At 39.4% G+C, this 21,983-nt stretch overlaps 1 protein-coding gene across 1 annotated transcript in view; it reads left to right on the plus strand.

The window, feature by feature from the left end:
• The first annotated feature begins 3,482 nt into the window (after positions 1-3,482).
• The window catches only part of faf1 (Fas (TNFRSF6) associated factor 1), a 63,510-nt gene continuing 45,009 nt past the window's right edge, over positions 3,483-21,983 (plus strand). The window contains exons 1-6 of the mRNA XM_030727229.1: positions 3,483-3,777; positions 7,477-7,545; positions 9,232-9,278; positions 12,143-12,408; positions 12,562-12,653; positions 15,604-15,695. Coding sequence (XP_030583089.1) covers positions 3,718-3,777; positions 7,477-7,545; positions 9,232-9,278; positions 12,143-12,408; positions 12,562-12,653; positions 15,604-15,695 — 626 coding nt within the window. The 5' untranslated portion in view covers positions 3,483-3,717. The remainder of the gene's footprint in view (positions 3,778-7,476; positions 7,546-9,231; positions 9,279-12,142; positions 12,409-12,561; positions 12,654-15,603; positions 15,696-21,983) is intronic.

Below are 21,983 nucleotides of genomic sequence, written 5' to 3' on the forward strand. Positions count from 1 at the left end.
AAAAATTAACTAAACAAACACGGCAGTAAAGTCAAACTCAGCTGAATTCTTCTGACATACTTTGTAAATGAAAAACACCCATATCGCTGATGAACTTATTGTTGTCAAGCTCCGTTTAATTATTCAGTTCACAGTTCACAGTAGTTTAAGTGCTTCTGCAGCGGATGGGCCTGTGCAGCCCAGACTTTGGGAAGTAGCCCTCATCTCTCCTTTGAACTTAAAAAGAGGACATTAGTCAGCTTGTGCAGAAAGTTTTAAAGCTTGAAAACCGCAGAATAAACGGAAATGTGTTGACGATATTGTGCGCTGCGTTCATTGATCTGCACCTGCTTTGCCTCTGCAATCTAAGGTAGATATTTTTGCACTTTTATAACTGCGGCTACTTTTCTCTGTGAATGTACTGTGCGTGTATAGTTGTAATTATGGATAGCGTGTGGGAGAACCAACGCATTTATAAATTAATGGAATAGCAAAGTGACTTGAGCCGAAATCCCCCTTTCAAAATTGGTTGCTCGTCCAATTCATGTAGTCTGCTGCCGATCCTGGAAATACGTATTTGTTCGGATGAGAACACGTTGAAATTATTAACATTAATAATAACAAACTGGCCTACAGACACAGTTTTACGTTCTGTGTTGTATGACAGAGTCTAAAAACAGTTCTTGTCTGAGAACGACATGAAGCAGGATCAGGACGGTGACTTTCACTTTTCATTAAAATATTGAAGTCGTGGATTAAAATTTGCAGCCAGATGTTGAGACTGTTCTGTTGCATGTTCTCCTCGATCCTGCGTTCTGCTTCCAAGACGGGCATTTTCGTGATTCGCCGCCACCTGGAATTAGATAAGCGGAAGAAAATTAATAGATGGATATTTTTTTTATCTTCCCTGCAGCCTGGATCTTTATCACCAGATCATCTGATAACGTCACTGATCGAAGCAGGCACCAACTGGAAATGGACCATTTTCAGCTACTCCGTTATGTGCCGAAGAAGAGAGAAGGAACGCATCAAACGCTATGTGATCGCAAACAGACCCCAAACCCTGAATCTGGCTTGATAAAGAAAGTCGACTACCGTTGCGATTTCAGGTGTCTCTGACTGGGATTTTAGTTTCTTTCTTTCTTTTTTTTTTTTTTAAAGCCGCCTTACGCCAAGAAAGTTTGTCTATGTCTAGTCGGCTTCCTAGCAGGCCTAGGAAGCCCCCTCCCTGAAAGGAGAATGTAAAAACATGTCCGCCTGTAACTTTGGCTGCTTGAAATAAAACACTAATTGTTGCTAACTGCTAATTGTTTATTCAGACAGGTAAAAATCACAGGTTTGATAATTGCTTTCACTCTATAATTTGCATTTTAAAAAATCATTTTCTCCGAATGAACATAGAATATTCACATAACTAAAGTGTATTTTATTTTACTAAAGCATATTTAATACGAGAAAAAAAGATGCTATTTAAGGAAGGCTGACTAATTCACGGCGTCAACACCTGCTCCGAATACAGGGCAAGAACACATTCCACCTTAAAAACAAAACAGAACAAAACAAAGAAATATTGGTAGCTGCTGGTTACGTTCATTGACACAATGAATTCACTTTTGCCTTTAGTAGGCTATATGTTAAAAAGTAAAAATGAAAGGGCTCAAAACATGCCTTGAATTTGTTTAAACCACTAACAGAAAGAACTGTATCCATGCTTTCCCCTTTATTCACATGAACTGCCTGTTTCATCTTACAGTAAATGAAATTAATTTACTTGCGCTGCCCTTTTCTTGTTGCTTCTGTCTGACAAGTATAACCAGTGGTATTTTATTACTTTTGTTCAGATACAATTACACTAAAGTACTGAATTACAATTTATCAATATTTCTTGTAGCCTATCAGTTTCAAATTAAAAGCCATCTGTCGTTTTAGTGGATAGAAACCCTTTATTTATGTTTGTTAGAGACAGAGAGAAAGACAGAGAGCGCAGCCATTCCACAGTGAAAGAAAGGAAAAGAGAGAAGATGAGAGAGAGAGCAGAGAGATAAGAGAGGCATGCAGGCTATAGTATCTGAGAACAGTGCTTAGAGTGGCAGAGATGAAGATGACGCTGAGAGAAGGATGAAGTCTAACATTTGATTATGTGTTCAGTGCACGTGGTCCTGCACATGCACATGTTATGGAGTGCTCCAGTCAGCCTACTTAACAGGCCCACCACTTACACTCCTGCTCAGGGGGTCTTGGCATCATCACCAAACAGCCGCTTCAGGTCATGGCAGCAGCAAGTGTTGCAGCAGGTCATTGCTTCACCCCCACATGGCAGTTTAGGGGATCTGAGGGATCTTTTTCATGACATCATAATCAGTATATTTTCTAATGGGATCCTTATTCACTCACCCCTTTGATTACATATGTCAGTATAAACTTATTTCTTTTGTAAACAAAACTGTCGTTATTGGCCTGCCACATGGCATAGAACAGGCCAGATCATTTAAGTAGGATAATTGATATTTGGGTGCCCTCTAGTGGCCAAGAAACATATTACTCATGCAGACTTTCTAACTGTGCATGATGGAAAAGAACAAATAATAATATTGATAACATAATATATCTAAGTCCAATATTCCTTTGTGACATTACTTGGACTAGAGTATAACTCTCTATACTTTAATAAAAGTCACGATTTCTATTTATTTAAGAAACCAGATGTGCAGAAGAGAGCGCAGGCAGGGTGGAGCAGCTGGAGACGAGTTTCAGGGGTGATTTTTGACAGAAGGATAGCAGCAAGAATGAAAATAAAGGTTTTTTGGGAGTGACCACGATGGACAAGATTAGAAATGACTGGACATGTGCAGAGGAAGGATATTAGATATACTGGACAAAGGATCCTGAAGGTGGGGCTGCAAGGCAGGAGATAAAGCGGAAGACCACAGATGGATGTAGTGAAGGAGGGCATGCAGAGGGTTTGTGTGACAGAGGATGACGCTAATGACAAGGTGAGGCAGAGGCAGAGGCAGATGATGGGACTCCTAAAGGGAGCAGCGCGAAGAAAGAGTCTGTTATCTGTGGCTTGCTTTAACCGGTTTTAAAATGAACTCACCAAAATGCATATCATGAATCAGACAGCAGGCGGGGCTGCTGCTCTGAGGGCGGAGACTGCTCCATTTGGGCAGGCTGTGTGAACTCTTCACCTATGTCACAGTTACAAGTTAGGTCTATAAAAGCTAACGCCACAACGCTGTAATAGCACTGGGCCAATGTTATATCACTTCTGATATCACGTCACTTATACGACTAATTACTTTATAGACTAAATGCTGACATTTATTGTGAAATCACACTAAAGCGGTTATGCACGGAGTTGACGTGCAGAATAAACATACACTGGTCCAGTAATTAAAACGAGAGGCGCTGCTTTCACGCAGCTATAGGAAAAAAAGTTAACCCCCCCCTCAGCGCCTCTATTTTCTTACGACATCTGCGACAACATCTCCGGTTTACGTCAGCCGTAAAGCTGACAATAATGATATGAGATAACTGGACACTGTAACGTTACTTTATAGCATTTTGTCTGTGCGGAGACTGTTAAAATCAAAGAAAGTTCGTCATTTCCCAATTTGAGAACCGCTCACTCGTCGGCACGTCTAAGCAAACAGTTTTACCAACACTCGGTGTGCCTGTGTGAGCAGAGAAAGCAGCGAGAGCCGGTGGAAGAAGAACTGCTTTTAGCCAGTCATTGCCATGGCCTCCGAAAGCGGCAACAGCAACATGGATAGAGAAATGATTCTGGCCGATTTTCAGGTGGGTGTCACTTTTTTTAGCCCATCATATTGTATGGGTTGGGCAATAATGTGTCTGCTGTTGTGGAAACGCCTCGGACTGGCGTTGTAAACAGTGGACCTGAGCTGGTGTTTCTGTGGTTAGCACACTTTGCTAACACACAGACAGCTTGCTAACTGATTCTGAAGAAACCTGTTATCTGTATGACCGATGACTACATAACAGGGGGGATCACCCAGACACGACGATATAATCATTTGAATCATTTCCTTACTTGACAGATAACAATCCAGCTAGGTAGTGAGAGGGAAAGCTTCAGCGCTAACGGCTGCTGGCAACTTGTTTACACACTGTTTTGCTCGCTGTTTTGCCAGCGTTTTAAGTGATCATGGAGGACGCTAGATTTTAAACCCAATTCGCCGTGAAGATTATGATGATGATGTTGATAACCCTTTCCAAACTGGCAGTAATTTAAGATCCTGTTTATCTGGCAAGCTTTACAAAAACAACATATAATCTTCATCTTAAGTCTAGGTTTCGTCAGCTGTACGCATGGTCCTTGGTGGTGAGTGTTATTGTAGTCTTGCGTTTTTAAGATTACTTTAGTATGCTATTACGTAAGTAAGTAGTGCTTTTCGAGACAAAGAACAGTCACAAAGTCCTTTACAGAAGTAAGTAGTTTAAAAAAAACAAAACAAAAAACAGCCCACGTCAAAAGCAGCCCACCAAGGACAAACGAACCAAGCAAAACAACACAAAATCACAAACAGTAACCAAGTACCTGCCTGAACAGTTGAGTTTTAAACCACATATTGAAGAGTCTGAAGAAAGAGTGATAAGCTGTTCCATAATTTTGGAGCTAAGGTTACAGATCACAAGAAGGGCCTTATCTGAGGACCTGAGAACCCGACTTGGTGAATGTGGTAGAGCAGTTCAGTGATGTAGGAGGGGGCCTCACCCGTAAGGCCTATAAAAGTGAGAACCAAGATTTTAAACTTAATTCTAAACCTGACAGGAAGCCAGTGGAAAAGCTTTAAAAGTGGGATGATATGTGAAGACTTGTGAGAATGAGTTAAAAGCCTTACAGCAGCATTTTGGAGGCAATTAGTAGATGCTTTAGTCAGACAAGAAAACAGCGCATTACAATAATCTAAATGAGAGGAGATGAAACCATAGGAAAGCATCTCCAATTCACTTTTCAAGACAGCAGTCTTAAGTTTAGCAATATTTCTTAAATGGGGGGGGGGGGGGGGGGGACAAGAGTGGGTCAGAGGTTTGATGTGAGCATCTAATTTCAAAGACTGATCAAAAATGATCCCAAGATTCAGTACGTCAGGTTTTACGGTGGATTAAAGGAACTCATGTCCCTGTAGGATTTGGGCAGCAGTGCTCTCTGGAGCAATGATTAGACACACTGTCTTGTCTGCATTCAGCTGGAAGAAGTAATTGCCATCCATTAAGCATTTGATTGCATTAAGACAGTCATTTAAAATTTGTGAGGTGAATGTCATTGGCATACAGATGATAAGAACCAATTTTAAAACTACTGATAATGTGACCTAATGGGAAAATATGCAATGAAAATAACAATATCCTTGTGGAACGCCACATGATAGAGCAGCAACATCTGATCAAAAATTGCTCATCGAAACCAAAGATGTCCTTTCAAGTATGAAGTAAACCAATCCAAGATAGGGCCAGAGATCCCTACCATGTAGTTTAACCTATGGATCAAGCTCTGATATTTATTGGTATCAGAGGCTGAGCAGAGGTCCAGTGTCTGTTACTTTATTTACTCACACCTTTGAATTTTAGCCTGGATATGTAATATTGGGCTATTGGTTAAAACACTGTATCGCACTTTGCTCTGAATTAATTTCTGCCTGGTAACACCTCACTGGAATCGATTTCTGTTAAGCAGGTGCTTTAAAGTCATGTCCCACAGTCTTAGATCCTTTACAGTGCTCAAAAATTGATGTGATATTTGTAATTTTCAAGTTTTTGAACAATTATCTCAAAGGTAAGATGTCTTTGCTATATGGATAATGCAGGGTGTGGTTAGGAGTAATGCCACATGGATTAAAATGGGCAAATTGTAATTTCTTAATTGAGTAAGTCATCATAGTGGTTAAAGTAGAATCACAAGCCTTGCAAACTGGTAAGCAAGCTACCTAATATGCATATTTTCCTATTAGGAATCTAAATTTTATACTGTATGTTCACACTGGTATCAGCATACAGCAAGGGGATGTCAGTGTTACTTTGCTTTTTTGTGGCTACATAAAGAGGCTTCATCATCGAGTAAAAGCTTGTTTTAAATTGGCATAAAATAGTCCTGGTTTAAAAGAAAAAATGCCCTTTAAAGATGGTATAAATATAATGTCTACCAAACATTTTCCTGCCACCTTTTTTACATAATATAGTAAACGGACTCAGTACCCATCATTTTCCTCCATACAAACATTTAGCCATGTGTGAAATCAAAGTGTTTTGGCCTTTTCACAGATTTATCCAGTGTTGGCATTAAATACTTTATGTTAAAAATCATTCCTAAGTACATTTTTCTCAGTGTCATTCTTATGACCTTCAAATGTGGTCAACAGAGGGGTTGATTAGTTAATAAACTCATCCTTTGATGCTCACTAATCCTGTTCTCTGCCCTTGAAGGAAACCTACATTATCATGTTAACACTTCAGTGTCTGTCCCAGTGCTGGCTATTACAGCTATTTGGATAAATTGTTAAAATGAGTGGATGTAAAGCAAATCTGAGAGAAAAACCTATAGAACATGTTTCAGTTTGGCTCTCTTGTATAATTAGATGAAGGTTAAAATTATTAAGAAGTTTTTCTGAAAATAAATCTCAAAAATCATTTCATTTTAGGGGTGTTTTGAAGCCTCCAGGGCTCAATAAGCAGAGCAACCTTCCTTCCAAGCCATAATGCATATTCTCTTATTAGGCTCCTTGAACAACTTATAAGGTTATGCTTAACAGTCTAATTAAATTCAGGTGTTTAGTGTAACTGTTGTTTGGTATAAATAGGTTGGAAACACAAGGACATACTGGCTGTTTAATGCTGCTGATCTCAAAGCTTCAGTTTGTTGTCATGCTGATTATGTATTAATTTTATTAGATTTTTTTTTTTTAATTCATTCTGTCACACTTCTGTTAATTTAGCTGTCAGGAAGAATACAAATAGATAAACCTAAGATAAAATGAAAACTACAGTTACAGTTGGTTTATTCTGACATATTTTATTGACATTTTAATCATTTGATACTATGAGGAACACTAGTTTTAGCCTACTTTGCATGTTTCAGAAGTACAAGCTGACATTGAGTGTGCAGTAGAACTTGGCAGCAGAAACAATACTTAACACTAATATTAGCATTCATAATGTGTTTTCAAGAATCTGAGAATTTAATTACCGTACTCTCACCACAAGCTAAAGGAAGGCAGAATTCTGAGGAATTGGCGACTTCGTGTTGATCAAGATATCACTGAATGTTTATCCTTGTAAAGACTGCTACCACTTAATATTGCAATAAGCTGCAAAAAGGTATTTGTGTAATATTATATATTATTATATATGGGTCTTTCTCTTTTGTTGTGAAATTCTTTTTTTTTTTAATGTAACAGCAAATGTGAATGTTGCACCAGGATCTTGTTCAGTACATCTATCTGCTGTCATTAATTTTTTTGTTTTGCTTTCCTCTCCCAGGCTTGCACTGGAATTGACAACATCGCAGAGGCGATCACTCTGTTAGAGCTTAATAACTGGGATTTAGTGGTAAGTTCATTATCTGCAGGCTCTGTTGGGCTTTACTCTTGGACATGCAGGCTTAGTCTATCTACAGAGGGCAGTTAACATCCAGTAATACACACACACACACACACTGTGTAATTTTGTAATGGGAAAATTATTTCCTCATGTAAGCCAGTCAGGTTTGTATTAATTCACGATGCGCCTCTCAATATGAAGTGCATATTAGAAGAGGTCACTCTATATTTAGATTGATGCTGGCAGGAGCTCAAAGCAGGCAGAGGGATAGACAGTGGGGGCTGGACTCACTGCAGCTGTAAATCTGATGACTTGCAGTTCTTCTGCAGTAGGTGTTAGTTTTTGTAAAAACAAATCTGCTGGTGTGAATGTGGAGTAGGGATATTTCACCCAAAATCCTGAGTAGTCTTTTTTCCCCTGAAAATTGTTTAGCAGTCCACCTGGTTCTGTTGTATTATAGTGTCCCAGTGAGCCAGGACAGTATGACTGTGATGCCACATGCACAACGCCGTGGTCTGATACTGAAGCATCCATCATTCATTTTATTGTTTATCTAAGCTTTACCCACTGTGACATTTTAAAACTTGACAGCGGTTGAACAACAGTTAGTAGGTCAGAAAAGAGAAACAAAGTTGTGACTGTGCAAATGCTGTTAGAAGCTGAAGCCAGTGGAAGTTTCAGTTAAGAGAAAAAGAGTCATGTTCATAAGTGCTGAGGCTATGTTTAGCCTTGATAACCGCTCAGACAGTTTCTGGCAGTTTACCAGCAAGGAATGGGTGGCCTTTGATAAACTATGGATGGAAACAGTAATAAGACCTAAAGATGATGCCTGTATGCTCCAATGAAGGCCAGCTGTAACATGTTTGACGACGCTGCTTGTGGTCTTCGGTTCAGTTCGTTAAACCTTTTCTTTGCACGAAACATCTAGTATTGCTTTAGATACAAAGAATGAACATTTATTTTTTAGGTCATACACAAAAAGAACAGTGGATATGATTATACCAGCACGTACCAACGTTTCGTTGCCTGTTTGGCAGTGTAGAATAGCGAGTGTTCGAGAGAAATCCAAACAGTTGTCCATTCAAACAAAAGGAAGCTGCAGAGCAGACAGCGGTTATATTTGTGCTTTTTTCTCTTTTCTCTCTTTTTCTCTTTATTCTCTTTGTTCTGATTGGTCACCCTTCAGTCTTTCAGTTTTGTTTTTTTACCCCTTCTTTGTCTTTGTGTTGGTTTGTTAACAATATTACTGCAATACTACCAAATTTGCATGAAAGACCCCTAGATCACCTGATTAAATTTTTGCCATAATTGGGTCAGAGGTCACGTTTTTCTGAAAATCTTGTAAATATAATAACTTTAGAACAATGTGAGATTGGATGTTCACATTCACAATATAGGTGCATCTACTAAAAAGCTCAAATGAGTTCAAATCTCGATGACCTTGACCTCAAGGTAAAGGTCAGAGGAAAATAAAAAATTTTATTTATTTATTTTTTAGAAAATTGGCCTGAGACCAAAGATGCCTGAATTAAGGTTGTTTGCCAGAAAGAATTGCAAGTTTCTCAGCCACCATCAAAACCTGCATCTGCCAGTCTCTTTGAAATCAGTTCACTTTATGTTTGTTGCATGTTTTGTTGTAGTGTTGTTTAGTGTTTGAAAGCAAAATGACAATTTTTACTTTTGCATTCATTACAGGCAGCCATCAATGGGGTGATACCACAGGAGAACGGGATCTTACAAAGGTAATAATCACGTTGTCGCAAATGTCCTCTAAATCAGAGATATGTACTTTTAACTCCCAGGGAAATGCACAGAATCACGAGGTGATACATATTGTGCATAACTTCAAAACACTTTTGTTTTTTGGTCACACCATAATGACCGTATCAGAAGTGTTGAATAATGCCAGGCAGATTTGACTACATAAATGAATGTGGGGATATACTGAAAATCTCAGAGAAATATGCGCTACTGACATAAACCTCCCATGTACATGCGGGCAAAGCAGTTCAGAAAGAAAGTAAGTCCTGACTGTATTAGCAGGATATTGAAAACTTCATCCCAGTGGTGACCAGGCATTGTGAACTTTGTCGTGGTTATAAGGAATACAGGTTGTGCAGAACTAATGGAAACACATTTTCTGTAATGCCTAATAGTATAATATTTGGATGTTTTAAAAGAAGTGTTGCTTAATAAAATCATAGCCATACGCAGTCACATCCGGGAAATAACATTAAAATAGAGACTGCTGAGTTGCTGAGGGTTGCTTCTGCTATGATTTTTCTATTCTGCTGTTTAATGGAAGAATGATATAAAAGACTCCAACTGCAAGGAAGCTTTCTGCCAAGAATCAAGTTGAACACAGTTTCTGAATAGAAGAGGTTTCTTTTAAGAGGGTTTGTGCCATTCACTTTCCTTCAACGGTTAGTTGATACTCATGAATGCAATGAGCTAATCTAAACCCTCACACTGGAGACTTCCTGTTTAACCATTTTATTTTGTGTGTACACATTCATGCATGTGTTGTAGTTTGTTTTCAGGGCTTGGGCCATGAGAATATTGTCAGTCTTTCTTCAGGTCACACTGGCAGTGTGACCAGCAGCCAGCACATTTACTAAGTGGCTGGTATTGGTATGAGCAGGCCAGCGTTGCTCCGTAAACAGACTCTTGATGTGACCTGATCAGGGGCCAGTTGGAGGGTACTCAGTATGCCTGCCTAAACAGCATTTCAACCCATACTTCTGTCTTTTCAACAAAGCAATTTGGGAATCATAAGCATCTTGTTAATAGAATTAAAAATAGGTTTCTCACTGGGCTCAGCTCAGTTGAAGTCATAAGTGTTGTCATAGTTGAAGGCCTCAGTATAAATGTAGTAAAGCATAAAACTACACCCGAACAGCAACAACAGATATTTTAATGGCCTTCTCAATGAGGATCTTGACAGCTCTTGGAATCAACTTTTATTCCCTTAGATCCTTTCCAACCCCCCCAACATCATCTTGGCAGGATGTCTCATATTTGTCCTCAGATTTTGGAGCAAAATCTCTTTTTTGCCTCATCTGTCTCAAATGTAGACTATGATGATAGAGGTGATATACAGTTACCACCTTCAGTTACTACAGTGGCATGCTTTTTATTGCTGTTTTCACACATGCATTGCAGCCCTAAGCTTTTCTAGATGATACCTGACAGAGAGGCATGTGAGAACACAAATGCCTGTCACAGTTGGATTGGGCATTGCACAGTATTTAACCTGCCAACATTCTAGTACAAAGTCTAGGTGTGATATCTGATGTGTGACAGTAGCGCAGTTAACAGTTCAGTACATCCACAGCTAAGAAGGGGTTTTCCTGTGTCCATCTAATCAGGCATTACCCTCACCAAAATCAAGTGGAGTATTTCCAGTAGAATATGTAGCTAGTGCAGTGATCTCCTGATGTATGCTACATGTGAGAAAGGAGAACTTGCAGCTATGTCCTGACTTGATCTCCTAGTATTTTCTAGAGTTCATGGCATGTAGTTCACATGTTATCAGTGTCCTTTGTTGATATATTTCACAACAGGGTGATGCTGGTTACCCATACACTATAAAACATCAAGAGCCATTATGTGAGCCCTTTGGTTTTAGTTGATTTCCTGCATTGTTTACAGATAAAATGTTATCTGATTTTCATCTAAGTTGCAATTCAGATCTGCACAATGCACTTGAGCTAATAACACAAGCAATTAAAATCTTTAATACCTTTATTAACCTCACCAAGTTTGAGGAACTCACTTTTGAAGTGCTCATCACAACTTAATGCATCAGATTCTAATTTAAGAAAAAAATGCAAATTTTCCAATAATTGCTGGATTAAGGTTCTGTCTCACTGAATTGATTAGTAGGGGGGCAGTTATAATATTCTGGCTTCTGGCTGGGTTCATTCCTTTCCCTGTTATTAGGGTCTGTTTGTGGAGGTTTTGTTGCAGTCGACATACGCCTCAGGGCCGTGGCCTCTCCAGTGTTGTGAGAGTGATAAAATGGGGACTTTGTGTTAAAGCGTGGCTTTTGCACTTGCTATTGCAGAACAGTTGCTCAACAAATAAAAGAAGCATGCAAGATTGTAAACATATATTTAGTGGATAGCAAAGAAACCCTGCTTATTGACACTCTGCTGGTAGCAGTCATTGTCACATAGATGCACTGAAGCTTTAAAGGAATTTTTTAAAATTTGGCACAAATGTTCACTTGGATTTAAAGCATGAGCTTATCAACATTTGGTTGATAGGTGTCACATAATGTTTTTGCCAAACATTATGTGACATCATAATGTTTGGCAAAAACAGTTTTTCAGCACCATAACCAAGGGACACAAGGGGAGACCATATTTCTTTTAGTAGGATATTAGTGATAGAAATCTTTGCTGCCCAACTGTTAACGTCATTAAAAGTATTGTATGAGTTTAGACCACTGATTTGGACATTCATGCAGTTAAACTATAACTTGAATGGTTTGGAGAGGCATGCAGTGATGAGAAAGTAATTTGAATTGTTTTTTTTTGTATTTGTTTCATACCCTCTTTCATGTTTTGTCTGTTTCTTCTGACTGATTACTGTTTTTCTGTAGTAATTTTTCCAGTGAGGCGAGTCAGGCCACAATGTACGGACCTCCAAGCCTCTCAGAAGCAGCTGATGCAGCAGCAGGAAGCGCAGTTCCTCCCCCCTCTTCTTCGTCTTCGTCTTCATCTCCTCCATCGTCCTCGACTTCAGCTTTTTGCCCCATCAACCCCTCTTCCCGACACATTGTAGAGCGTCAGCCCCGGATGCTCAACTTCAGGGTTGAGTATCGGCAACGCTCTGTAGAGCTGGTGCTCGAGGAGGGCAGTACAGTTGGTGAGCACCACACACTCACACAGATGTACTGAGTCCATATTCCAACTTAGAACAAAGCGTTTCACACTGCCTTTTTGTGTTTCACACTGACTTTTGTGCGCAAAAGGTAAATTTTTCTCTGCACTGGTTTTCTTTGTCAAATCTCATTTATAGGAGAAATCAAACAAATCCTTGAAACAGAGCTTGGTGTTCCAGTGTCCAAAATGCAGTTGAAAGGATGGAAGAGCGGAGATGTGTCTGATAGTGTGAGTTAACAGCTTTTATTTTTGTTACCAAGAAAAAAAAAAAAAAAAAAAACTCTTCTCTTTCCCTTCATCCCCAACTGGTCGTGGCAGATGGCTGTCCCTCCCTGGTTCTGCCGGAGGGTTTCCACTGTCACCAGTTTCTTGCTCTTAGGGGGTCATCTGATTGTTGGGGTTTCTTCTTAATATTGTAGGGTCTTTACCTTTTTGAAGCGACTGTTGTTGTGAATTGGTGCTATATATAAAATGCTCAAAAAAATTAAAGGAATACTTTGAAAACACATCAGATCTCAATGGGGAAAAAAATCATGCTGGATATCTGTACTGATATCAATTGATGGAAATGAAAATTATCAACCTACAGAGGACTGAATTCAAAGAAAAATGATGTGGCAGGCTAGTCCATTTTGCTGAAATTTCATTGCAGCAAATCGAAATGGTACTCAGTAGTTTTTATGGCCCCCATGTGCTTCTATGCATGCCTGATAATATTGGGGTATACTCCTAATGAGAAGACACATGGTGTCCTGGGGTACCTCCTTCCACATCTGGACCAGGGCATCACTGAGCTCCTGGAAAGTCTGAGGCACAACTAGGCAGTGTTGGATGGACGGAAACAAAATGTCCCAAAAGTGTTCTATTGGATTTAGGTCAGGTGAGTGTCAGGGCCAGTCACTGATATCAGTTCCTTCATCCTCCAGGAAATGCAAGCAAACTCTCACTATATGAGGCCAGGCATTGTCATGCACCAGGAGGAACCCAGGACCCACTGCACCAGTGTAGGGTCTGACAATGGGTCCAATGGCAGTCAGGGTGCCGTTGCTTGTAGAAGTCTATGCATTCCCCATGGGTACTGGTGTTGCTGATTGCTGTTACAGGCAGCATAACGTTCTCTGGCTTCTCCAGACTTTTTCACGCCTGTCACATGTGCTCAGGGTGAACCTGCTCTGTGAAAAGCACAGGGCGCCAGTGCTGGGCCTGCCAATTCTGGTATTCTCTGCCAATCGGGCTCCATTGTGCCAGGCTGTGAGCACAGTGCCCACTAGAGAATGTTGGGCCCTCAGGCCACCCTCATGAAGTCTGTTTCTGATTGTTTGTCAGAGACGTTCACACCAGTGGCTGCTGGAGGTCATTTTGTAGGGCTCTGGCAGTGCTCATCCTGCTCCTCCTTGCATAAAAGAGCAGTCCAGCTCTCCTAGAATAATTGCCTGTTTCCTGGAATCTCCGCTATGCTCTTGAGACTATGCTGGGAACGGAGGTGGGAAGTAACAAAGTATAAATACTTCATTACTATACTTAAGTAGATTTTTCAGGTACCGGTATCTGTACTTTACTTGAGTATTTATTTTTCTGACTACTTTTTACTTTTACTCCGTTTTGCACAAATATCGGTACTTTCTACTTCTTACATTTTCAAAACAGGCTCGTTACTTTAGGTTTAATGCATCTGAGAGAAGTTTGTATTTCCGGTCACTGTGCCGTCAAACTTCAAATGATCTGAGCCTAAATTGAGGAACAATAACACATAAGAGACAATCGTACTGTGTATCCTCCATCACCGGGGCTTACCACATACAAAGAGATTAAAGAGGCAAAACCATATAATTGATGTATCATTTATAGCGCTATAATCAGGGTTTACAGTGGGCTGGACCGAGTCCGTAAGTTCATCCAGACAGAGCAGTAAATCTCAGAGCAGCAGCAGGTCAGCTGATCACAGCCTGCACACCAAGATGATTTACTGGAGCTCACAATAGAAAGTAGTGATTCTTCTCCCCACTACAACTAATCTTAGGTTTCCTTCACCTTCCTCCATCTGAATCCCACTGTAACCCCTGAGTATCCTCATTTTTGTGTTTAGGTGTGGAGGCACAGTCACCCTCTACTATGCAGGACACAGAGAATAGAGCTGTGTTTAAATTCCCTTTCACAGTTTGTGTCCTACATAACAGATTCAAGCTGAGCACATTCATTAGAATTAAAATCCAGATTGGAATAACGTTTGTATTCTCATTATTTTATATTATTACAGTAATATATAATAAGGTTCAGTTAACTTTACACAAAAATAGTTGGTAGAAATGTCCTCCAAAGAGCTACTTTTACTTTCTTACTTTGAGTACATTTCAGAGCCCGTACTTTTCTACTTTCACGTAAGTAAAGAAGTTGAACCAGTACTTCAACTTTTACCAAAGTATTTTTTAACACAAGTACTTGTACTTCTGCTTAAGTACAGAATTTCTGTACTTTTGCCACCTCTGGCTGGGAGACACAGAAAACATGGCGATGGAACATATTGATGTGCCATCCTGGAAGAGTTAGACTACCTGTGCAACCTCTGTAGGGTCCAGGTATCACCTCATGCTACCAGTAGTGATACTGACCCTAGCCATGTCAGTGGCCTCCACCTGTAAAACCATTCCTGTTTTGGGGGTTGTTTCATTGTTGCCCCTCTAGTGCACCTGTTGTTAATTTCAGTAACACCAAAGCAGCTGAAACTGATTAACAACCCCCTCTGACACTTAACTGATCAATATCCCAGAAACATAACTGACTTGATGCTATACTCTGATTAAAAAGTGTTCCTTTAATTTTTTTTTGAGCACTGTAAATAAAGTTGAACTGAACACATTAAGGCGCTAAGAAAAACAAGAAGGGTGATATAACCGGTGATATAACAAGCTATTAGCTAAGCCTGTTCCTTCTGTTAATCTTTTTACATTACTAACAGTCTTGCAATCAGGTGTGTTACTTGAAATCAGTGGAACTTTCTTTCTAAGAACAGTATCAGTTTCCAGCCTATTAGTGCAGATTAAGTGTCAAAATATTCTTGAGATGTTGCATTTTAGAGCTGGTCAAGTATACTTTCTATTGTACTCATGGTCTCTACAGCTATAACTGATTCACAGAACCATTTTAGAGTTGTGTGTTATGTTTATGTGTGTGTACTCAGACGGTGCTGAGAAGTTTACACCTGCCCAAGAACAACAGCCTGTATGTCTTGACTCCAGACATTGCCCCTACTGCCAGCACCAGCAAAAACAGGTACTTCAGCTACCACTGTATAACTTCTGTCATTATTATGTGAAATCCTCTCTTGTCGTACTGGTGCCTGTACACTATAAAATATTATAGGCAGTGACATGAGTGCGGTTCAAACACCAGGTGGTGCTCTATGTCTGCTTATAAAGAGGATGCATCCAGAATAGGCAGCAAATACCGCTTTCATAGGTTCATTAGGAGACATTTGACCTGCCAGTGCACATTCATTTTTCACATCCATTGTGACATTTTGAGAAGATGAGAGGAACGTCTGCTGCCACAGTCTTTGTGTGTTATGCAAATAATAATTTTCTCGTCCTTCTTTGTAATCTTCACCATGATATTGTTGCTTGCTGAGGGTTTTCCTTTGCATCTTTCTCCTCAGAAGCTGTGCATATGACATTCACACTTCATGTCTCTTATTTCTTTCTTTCTTGAAAGATCACACATTAGTTATAGGGCCCAGTAACAACAGAGATTTGCTGGGAAAGCTTCATGAAGTCAGTGTTCTTCATCCAGGGGTTTCTCAGGTTGTCTTAGTGAATGAGTGGCAGCATTAGCAACCTTTTTCTCTGAAATGTCAGGCAGCTCAGTGTAAAGTCATAGCAGTAATGCAATCATAGGTGGCAGCTGAATATGTGATTTGTTCTTTCATCAGTATCAGGTAAACATCCAAAGAAATAATATTTCTCCCTTATTCTACCTCGTTATTACAGGATGACAAAGATCATTTTTATTTTTTATTTTGAGGGGATTGGACAGGAAATAATAGATATGAGGGTTCACTGTTTTTGTTTGTGGGAATATGTCTTTGCAATAGTTCCTTGCAATATTTCTGTGGTTGTAGTGTTTGAGTTTGTTCTTTGTTTGTATGAGTATTTGCTGTATGTCATTGTCCCCGTGCTGTGTGTCGCTGTATCTGTGGTTGGCAAACATTTCCAGGCAGAATGAAAGTGATGAGCATGTACAGTGCCACCTCTGTGATTAATAAAAGAATGGCTTGTAATTTTAGAAGCTAATGTCTGTGAAGACATTTGTCTATGATAGTCTTCAGAATATTTTTGAAATGAATGTTTGAGCAGTGTCCTTTCACATCCAGCTCACCTGCATTAAAGATAACAGAAAAAGGCAAGATAAACACCATTATCAGAAGTGGGACATTTTTAGGTTAATATTTTTGAGAGTTTCTCATGTCCGTGACTGTAAAAATTGTCTTAAGGTTGTTGAAATATTCTATTTGATCAAAAAAGATAAGCTATTTTGCTCATACAGGACATCTGCAAAGCATATTAGTCAGTTTGCCAGAAGATCCAGATGTGTTTTATAGAGTTGCATATAATGGCTCATTTTTTTTCTTTTTTTTTTTTTTTTTTTTTGGCTGTGGATTAAAAAAACAAAAATTGTACTGTAGCTCTCCCCTGAACACGCATCCACATGTCTGTAGAACACGTGTAAAAGAAGTAATTTGGCAGTTTGCTGCTTTCCATGCTAGTTAGGCTAAGTGGTAGTTATATGGTGTTGGCAGTTAATGACCCTCGTCTCCCCAGTCTTCCCTCCATTGCTCTCTCCTCATCTTCTCACTCCTACACTAACTGCTGTGTCTTTTTAGCAGCACCGTTGCCTTTCCTCCAAGTGTTATCGATATCATTTCGGGTGTCAGGAGCTCATTATTCTGTGTCAGCTATTTTAGTGGCGGACAGTTGGGGCTGAAAGGAGTGGGTGGGCTCTTGTGTATATGCACATGCAGCTGCCTATTAATGTGTGTCTCTGTGCGTATGGTGACCCTGTTGGCATACTGGGAGCGGATGGGTGACAGATCACAGAATATGAAGGGAGAAGCCCCCTGTAGCGAGACCAAACAGGCTGTTGGCTTGTAGTAAAAATAAACTGTGGTCACACCATAGACACACACACTACACGCAATTCATGTGAAGTGCCTGCAAATGTGTTGTAGCAGACAGAGCTCAGTGCCAGTAAAGCATTCATCATGAGTGGCATACCAACTCAAAGTAGTAATGTGTAATGATAAACTGAATAAACTGGTAGTATCACTACCCATGTAGACAAAATCAAAGCAAAACAAAACTTTATTTATGTGTTGTATGTCTTATGACACTTGATTTACTTATGAAAGTGGCAGCCTTCCCATTTTACTCATGTAACATAATAAAAGAGGAGTTTAGGATGAATCAAATGAACATTACATTGTGTGATAAAGATAAAGAAGTAGCTGGTTTTCATGTGTAAATCATGAATCCATCTTTATAAAATATCAAAATGTATTATTGGAGGAAGTGTGAAATTCTTATAGTGTACATAGTTCTCTTTCTTTTCTGTAAAGATATCTTATCATCTGTAGTTATTGGTCACATAGTTATTGATCACAGCTAAATGCCTCGCCCTAAAATATAATGTCACTTAATTGCTTTTATTGTTACTTTTACAGTATTTAAACTTTTTTCCACTCTTTGTGTTGCTTAAAGTGGAATAAAAAAAAAAAAAAGAATGAATGAATGAATCTTCCCATTTATTATACTGCAGCCCTACCTCCAAGAGCTTACACTAAACTCCATGCAGCACTTTATGGGTTAACATTAGGACAAACACATCATTTTGACCTACATTCTTGCAAGTTTCTGATAAAACTAATAAAACCCGCCTCTCCACTTCTCCTTCCAGCATGTAATTATGATCTAATTAACCATAATTAAGCCAAATATAGCAGAAAATCTAATTAGTAACATTAAAAAAAACTATGTATCTCATTTTCCTCTAAGTAATCTATTTGTTTGTCTCAACTTGGATGCATGTTGCACACACTAAAGCCATTTTCAAACAGGCATCCGGCAACAGTGTTTGCTTCAAAAATCCAAACACTCAGTTGCCTCTTTATTAGTTGCACTTGTACAGTCTGCCGCAACAGCTCTGCTATAAAATCTACTTTTATTGTGTTTAACCTTTTGCGGCATTTATAATGTTGCTGTGTATGTATATGTGTATTATAGATGTTTAGAGTGAAAGTGGGATTGTGTTCCAATGCACTGACAAGTGGTTCTAGTCTTTCTATGAGAATATTCTAAAAAAAAAAAACAAGCCTTTGAATATAACACAAGCCAGAACGATACTCAACTAACTGTGACCTCAGTGCTAAAACCTCAAATTTAGAGCAGTTTTATGGGATTTCATTAGGTGCGTGTAATAGAACGAGCACTAAATCGACAAAAGGGTGGTTTGTGGCACTCAAGAAAAATCTTTGCTCTGCAGATCCCAGTTTCCTTTGTGACATCTAGGACAAAAATATCTGTCATACAGACTCCCTCAAGTCTGGGCTCCTTTTAATTCAGTTATTAGGTAGGTGATATATGACTTAGTGCAATATGGCCGGCATGCCTTAAAAATATAATTTATTCAACATCATAGTTTTCTGTTATTTGTGTTGCATTATGAAATAGCGGTGTAAAACTGTAAAAGACCAAAAAAAACAAAAAAATCTAAGTACATCTTTCAAATAAAGTTTATACCAGAATTGTTTTGCTTGTTAAGATGTGTTTATTTTCAACATAGCTGATTTTAAAAAAAGCCAGTATATCACACAACAATGTATGACAGGAAAATAATTTACAGAGACATAAAGTTGGTAAAGTTATTATACATGATTGACCTTTACTTAACTTAGTAACATTTTATATTGTGGTTTACAATTAAGAGTGAAATTCTTCTGTTAGAACTGAATGGTAATTCTATGTATGTTATGAAAGCAGCACAGAACTAAACTGATAACTGCCTTAGTGAAAGTTTTATTGTGCCTACTAATGCTAATCCAAAATAAAGGCGCCACTATTGTCAAGTAAACTGGCTTTACTCACGTTTTCAGTGAGGTTAATGAGACTCACTGTCTCCTGAATTATATTTGTTAGTTTGTAGTTTTTTTTTTTTATCTAAAAAGACAGTTATCCACCTGAATGTAATTTGTCGGTGCTTATAGTTAAAATTCAAGTCTCCCATAAATGATAATATCCCAGGCAATTACTTTGTAGAGCTTGGCTCATGCTGTACACAGACCTCAACCAAACCGACTGATTAAATAGTGCTGCACTGTCATTATGATCTCGCTGAGCAAACTCCGTTTGGTTGTCTTGTTTGATTAGAAATAAATCTTGAGGCTTTGGGAGATACTCCTTTGAGGACCAATTCATTTAGATAGTTATTTAGTTAGTGAAGTGATGTGCAGTTAGTAATGGTCTGAAGTTTTTCTGTGGCCATGTTGATGACCCCATGTGAATACAAGATGGTGTTAAGGAGGAGCTAATCTCTTGCATAAATGATGAAGGTCTGATGAATATTTCAGTGGAGCCTGTTTCCTTTATTGTTTATTCTCCGCTCCAGCTTCGAGCAAGCATGTGTTTGCCAATGAAAGGTTATTTTTAATTTGAACTCTCAAAAGAAGTTTGAAGTGACAAACGTGATTCATTAGGTTTTGTGTGGGTTTTTCTTTTATTTAGGTTTCCGGTCGTCTCACACTTTACTTCCACGTGTCAGCTATCCAGTCGCAGATACACAGATACTTCAGGGACATAGCTAGCTGGTCAGCTAAAGCAATGATGGGAAGGATCGAGCATGTAGCACGCTAATTGACCTTTTGGACACAATGGCAGACCAAAATAGAGCAGAGCCTGAACGTTTTCACATTTTACTGCTTTGTTGTGGATGCAAAATATGGAGGAGGTAAGCAGACCCTTGTTTGCACCTCATAACCTCCTCTGTACCTATTAGGGGAAAGATGAGGTGCATGCATTCTGCTGGTTGGTGTGTTTTTTCAAACATTTTAAGCAGCATCTGAAACACGCATTATGGTAGTTGGTATATAACAGTGAGAGGTTTTGGTGAATGTTTATGGGACAGCGTATGCGTATATGGTTATTGGAGTTTTGTAGGCACATGTCGCATTGTGTGTGCACGCGTGTGTGTCTCTGTGTCTGGCAGTGCTAGTTTAATAAGGTCTAGAGTCTGCTCTGTGCCGCAGGGACTCGCAGCTTAGGCGATGGGCTTACCTCAGAATGAAACCAATCTGTTTAGCCTGCTCTTCTCCCCCTACAGAACGCTCCATTTTTGCTGTCCATAAAGTTAAATGACATTTTCCTCATGGCACCCTTATGCCATGTCAAGTGCCTCCAGAGATGTTCCGGGCCGACCTAGATGTCAACGAGTGTGTGTGTGTTGAGTGAGAAAGAGACCTCTGAAGGCAGAAGCAAACACTGCGACATCCACATTTCAACCCTGCACTGCTCGAAGGGCCTGCTTCTATGAGAAGACAGCAGCTTTGAAAACACAGGTGGTGAAAGCAGTCCAGACAAAGGGATATTAGACTTGAAACATGATTGTTCTGTTTATATATGAACCAGCAGGCCTTTTTAGACAGATGGGAAATGACAAGGAGATGACTCATCATGAATGGCAGTTTGTTTCCCCCGCTGAATGCATTTGATATTTTAAGTAGCTATATTTGTACTATAGAGCGCAGTGAGTGATAGATTTTTCAAAGTAAATCTTGAACAGAACCTCCACCCACGCACACACCAAATGGCTCGTCGGCCTGCCATAAATGACTGATAAGATGTTCCTTCTTTGCTTGGAAGGACAGAGTAACACTTCCACTCAGTTTACCCTCTATCTCTGCCTATTTAGGAGTCTAGCTGCCTGCCAGCAGCAGCTCGGGACTGGGTCCAAACATAATCATGATATTAGCTAGATCCTTATTTATATGTCCCTACCCCTTCCATTTCTCCTCTCACACACACATGCACACACGTCGCTCTCATCCGTCTGCTCAGGCCTATTACATATGCATCCATCCTTCCCACTTCACACATTTCCAATCTTCTCCAGTTAGCTACAACAAACATTACATTTACATATTGATTTCGTAGTTTTAGTCAATGTAAATATGCTGTCATTACAGTAAATTTGAGCTTCTGTTAACATAAGCTCGTCCAGATCTGCGCAGATTAAGGGTGTGATTGCATAATTAATGTGTGCGCTACATATTAATTCCCCCCATCCCTCTCTTTCTCTCAACTCTTCCTCCTCTCCTTGGGTTCTGAGCCCTGATTAAGTGCCTGTTTCGGCCTTTAAGCCTCCCATTGCTATTCAGCCTCACAGACCCAGAGTTTGCTCAAAACGCTACTTAACCTCACAGCTTATTGTAAATTAAGCTTCCAAAAGTTGATTTCCCCCACCTCTTTTTTTCTCTGACACTGCTGTAAGTTAGTGAGTGAGCTAACGTCTATGGAC

This window comes from Archocentrus centrarchus, chromosome 4, assembly GCF_007364275.1.
Source record: "Archocentrus centrarchus isolate MPI-CPG fArcCen1 chromosome 4, fArcCen1, whole genome shotgun sequence".
NCBI classification, from domain to species: Eukaryota; Metazoa; Chordata; class Actinopteri; order Cichliformes; family Cichlidae; genus Archocentrus; species Archocentrus centrarchus.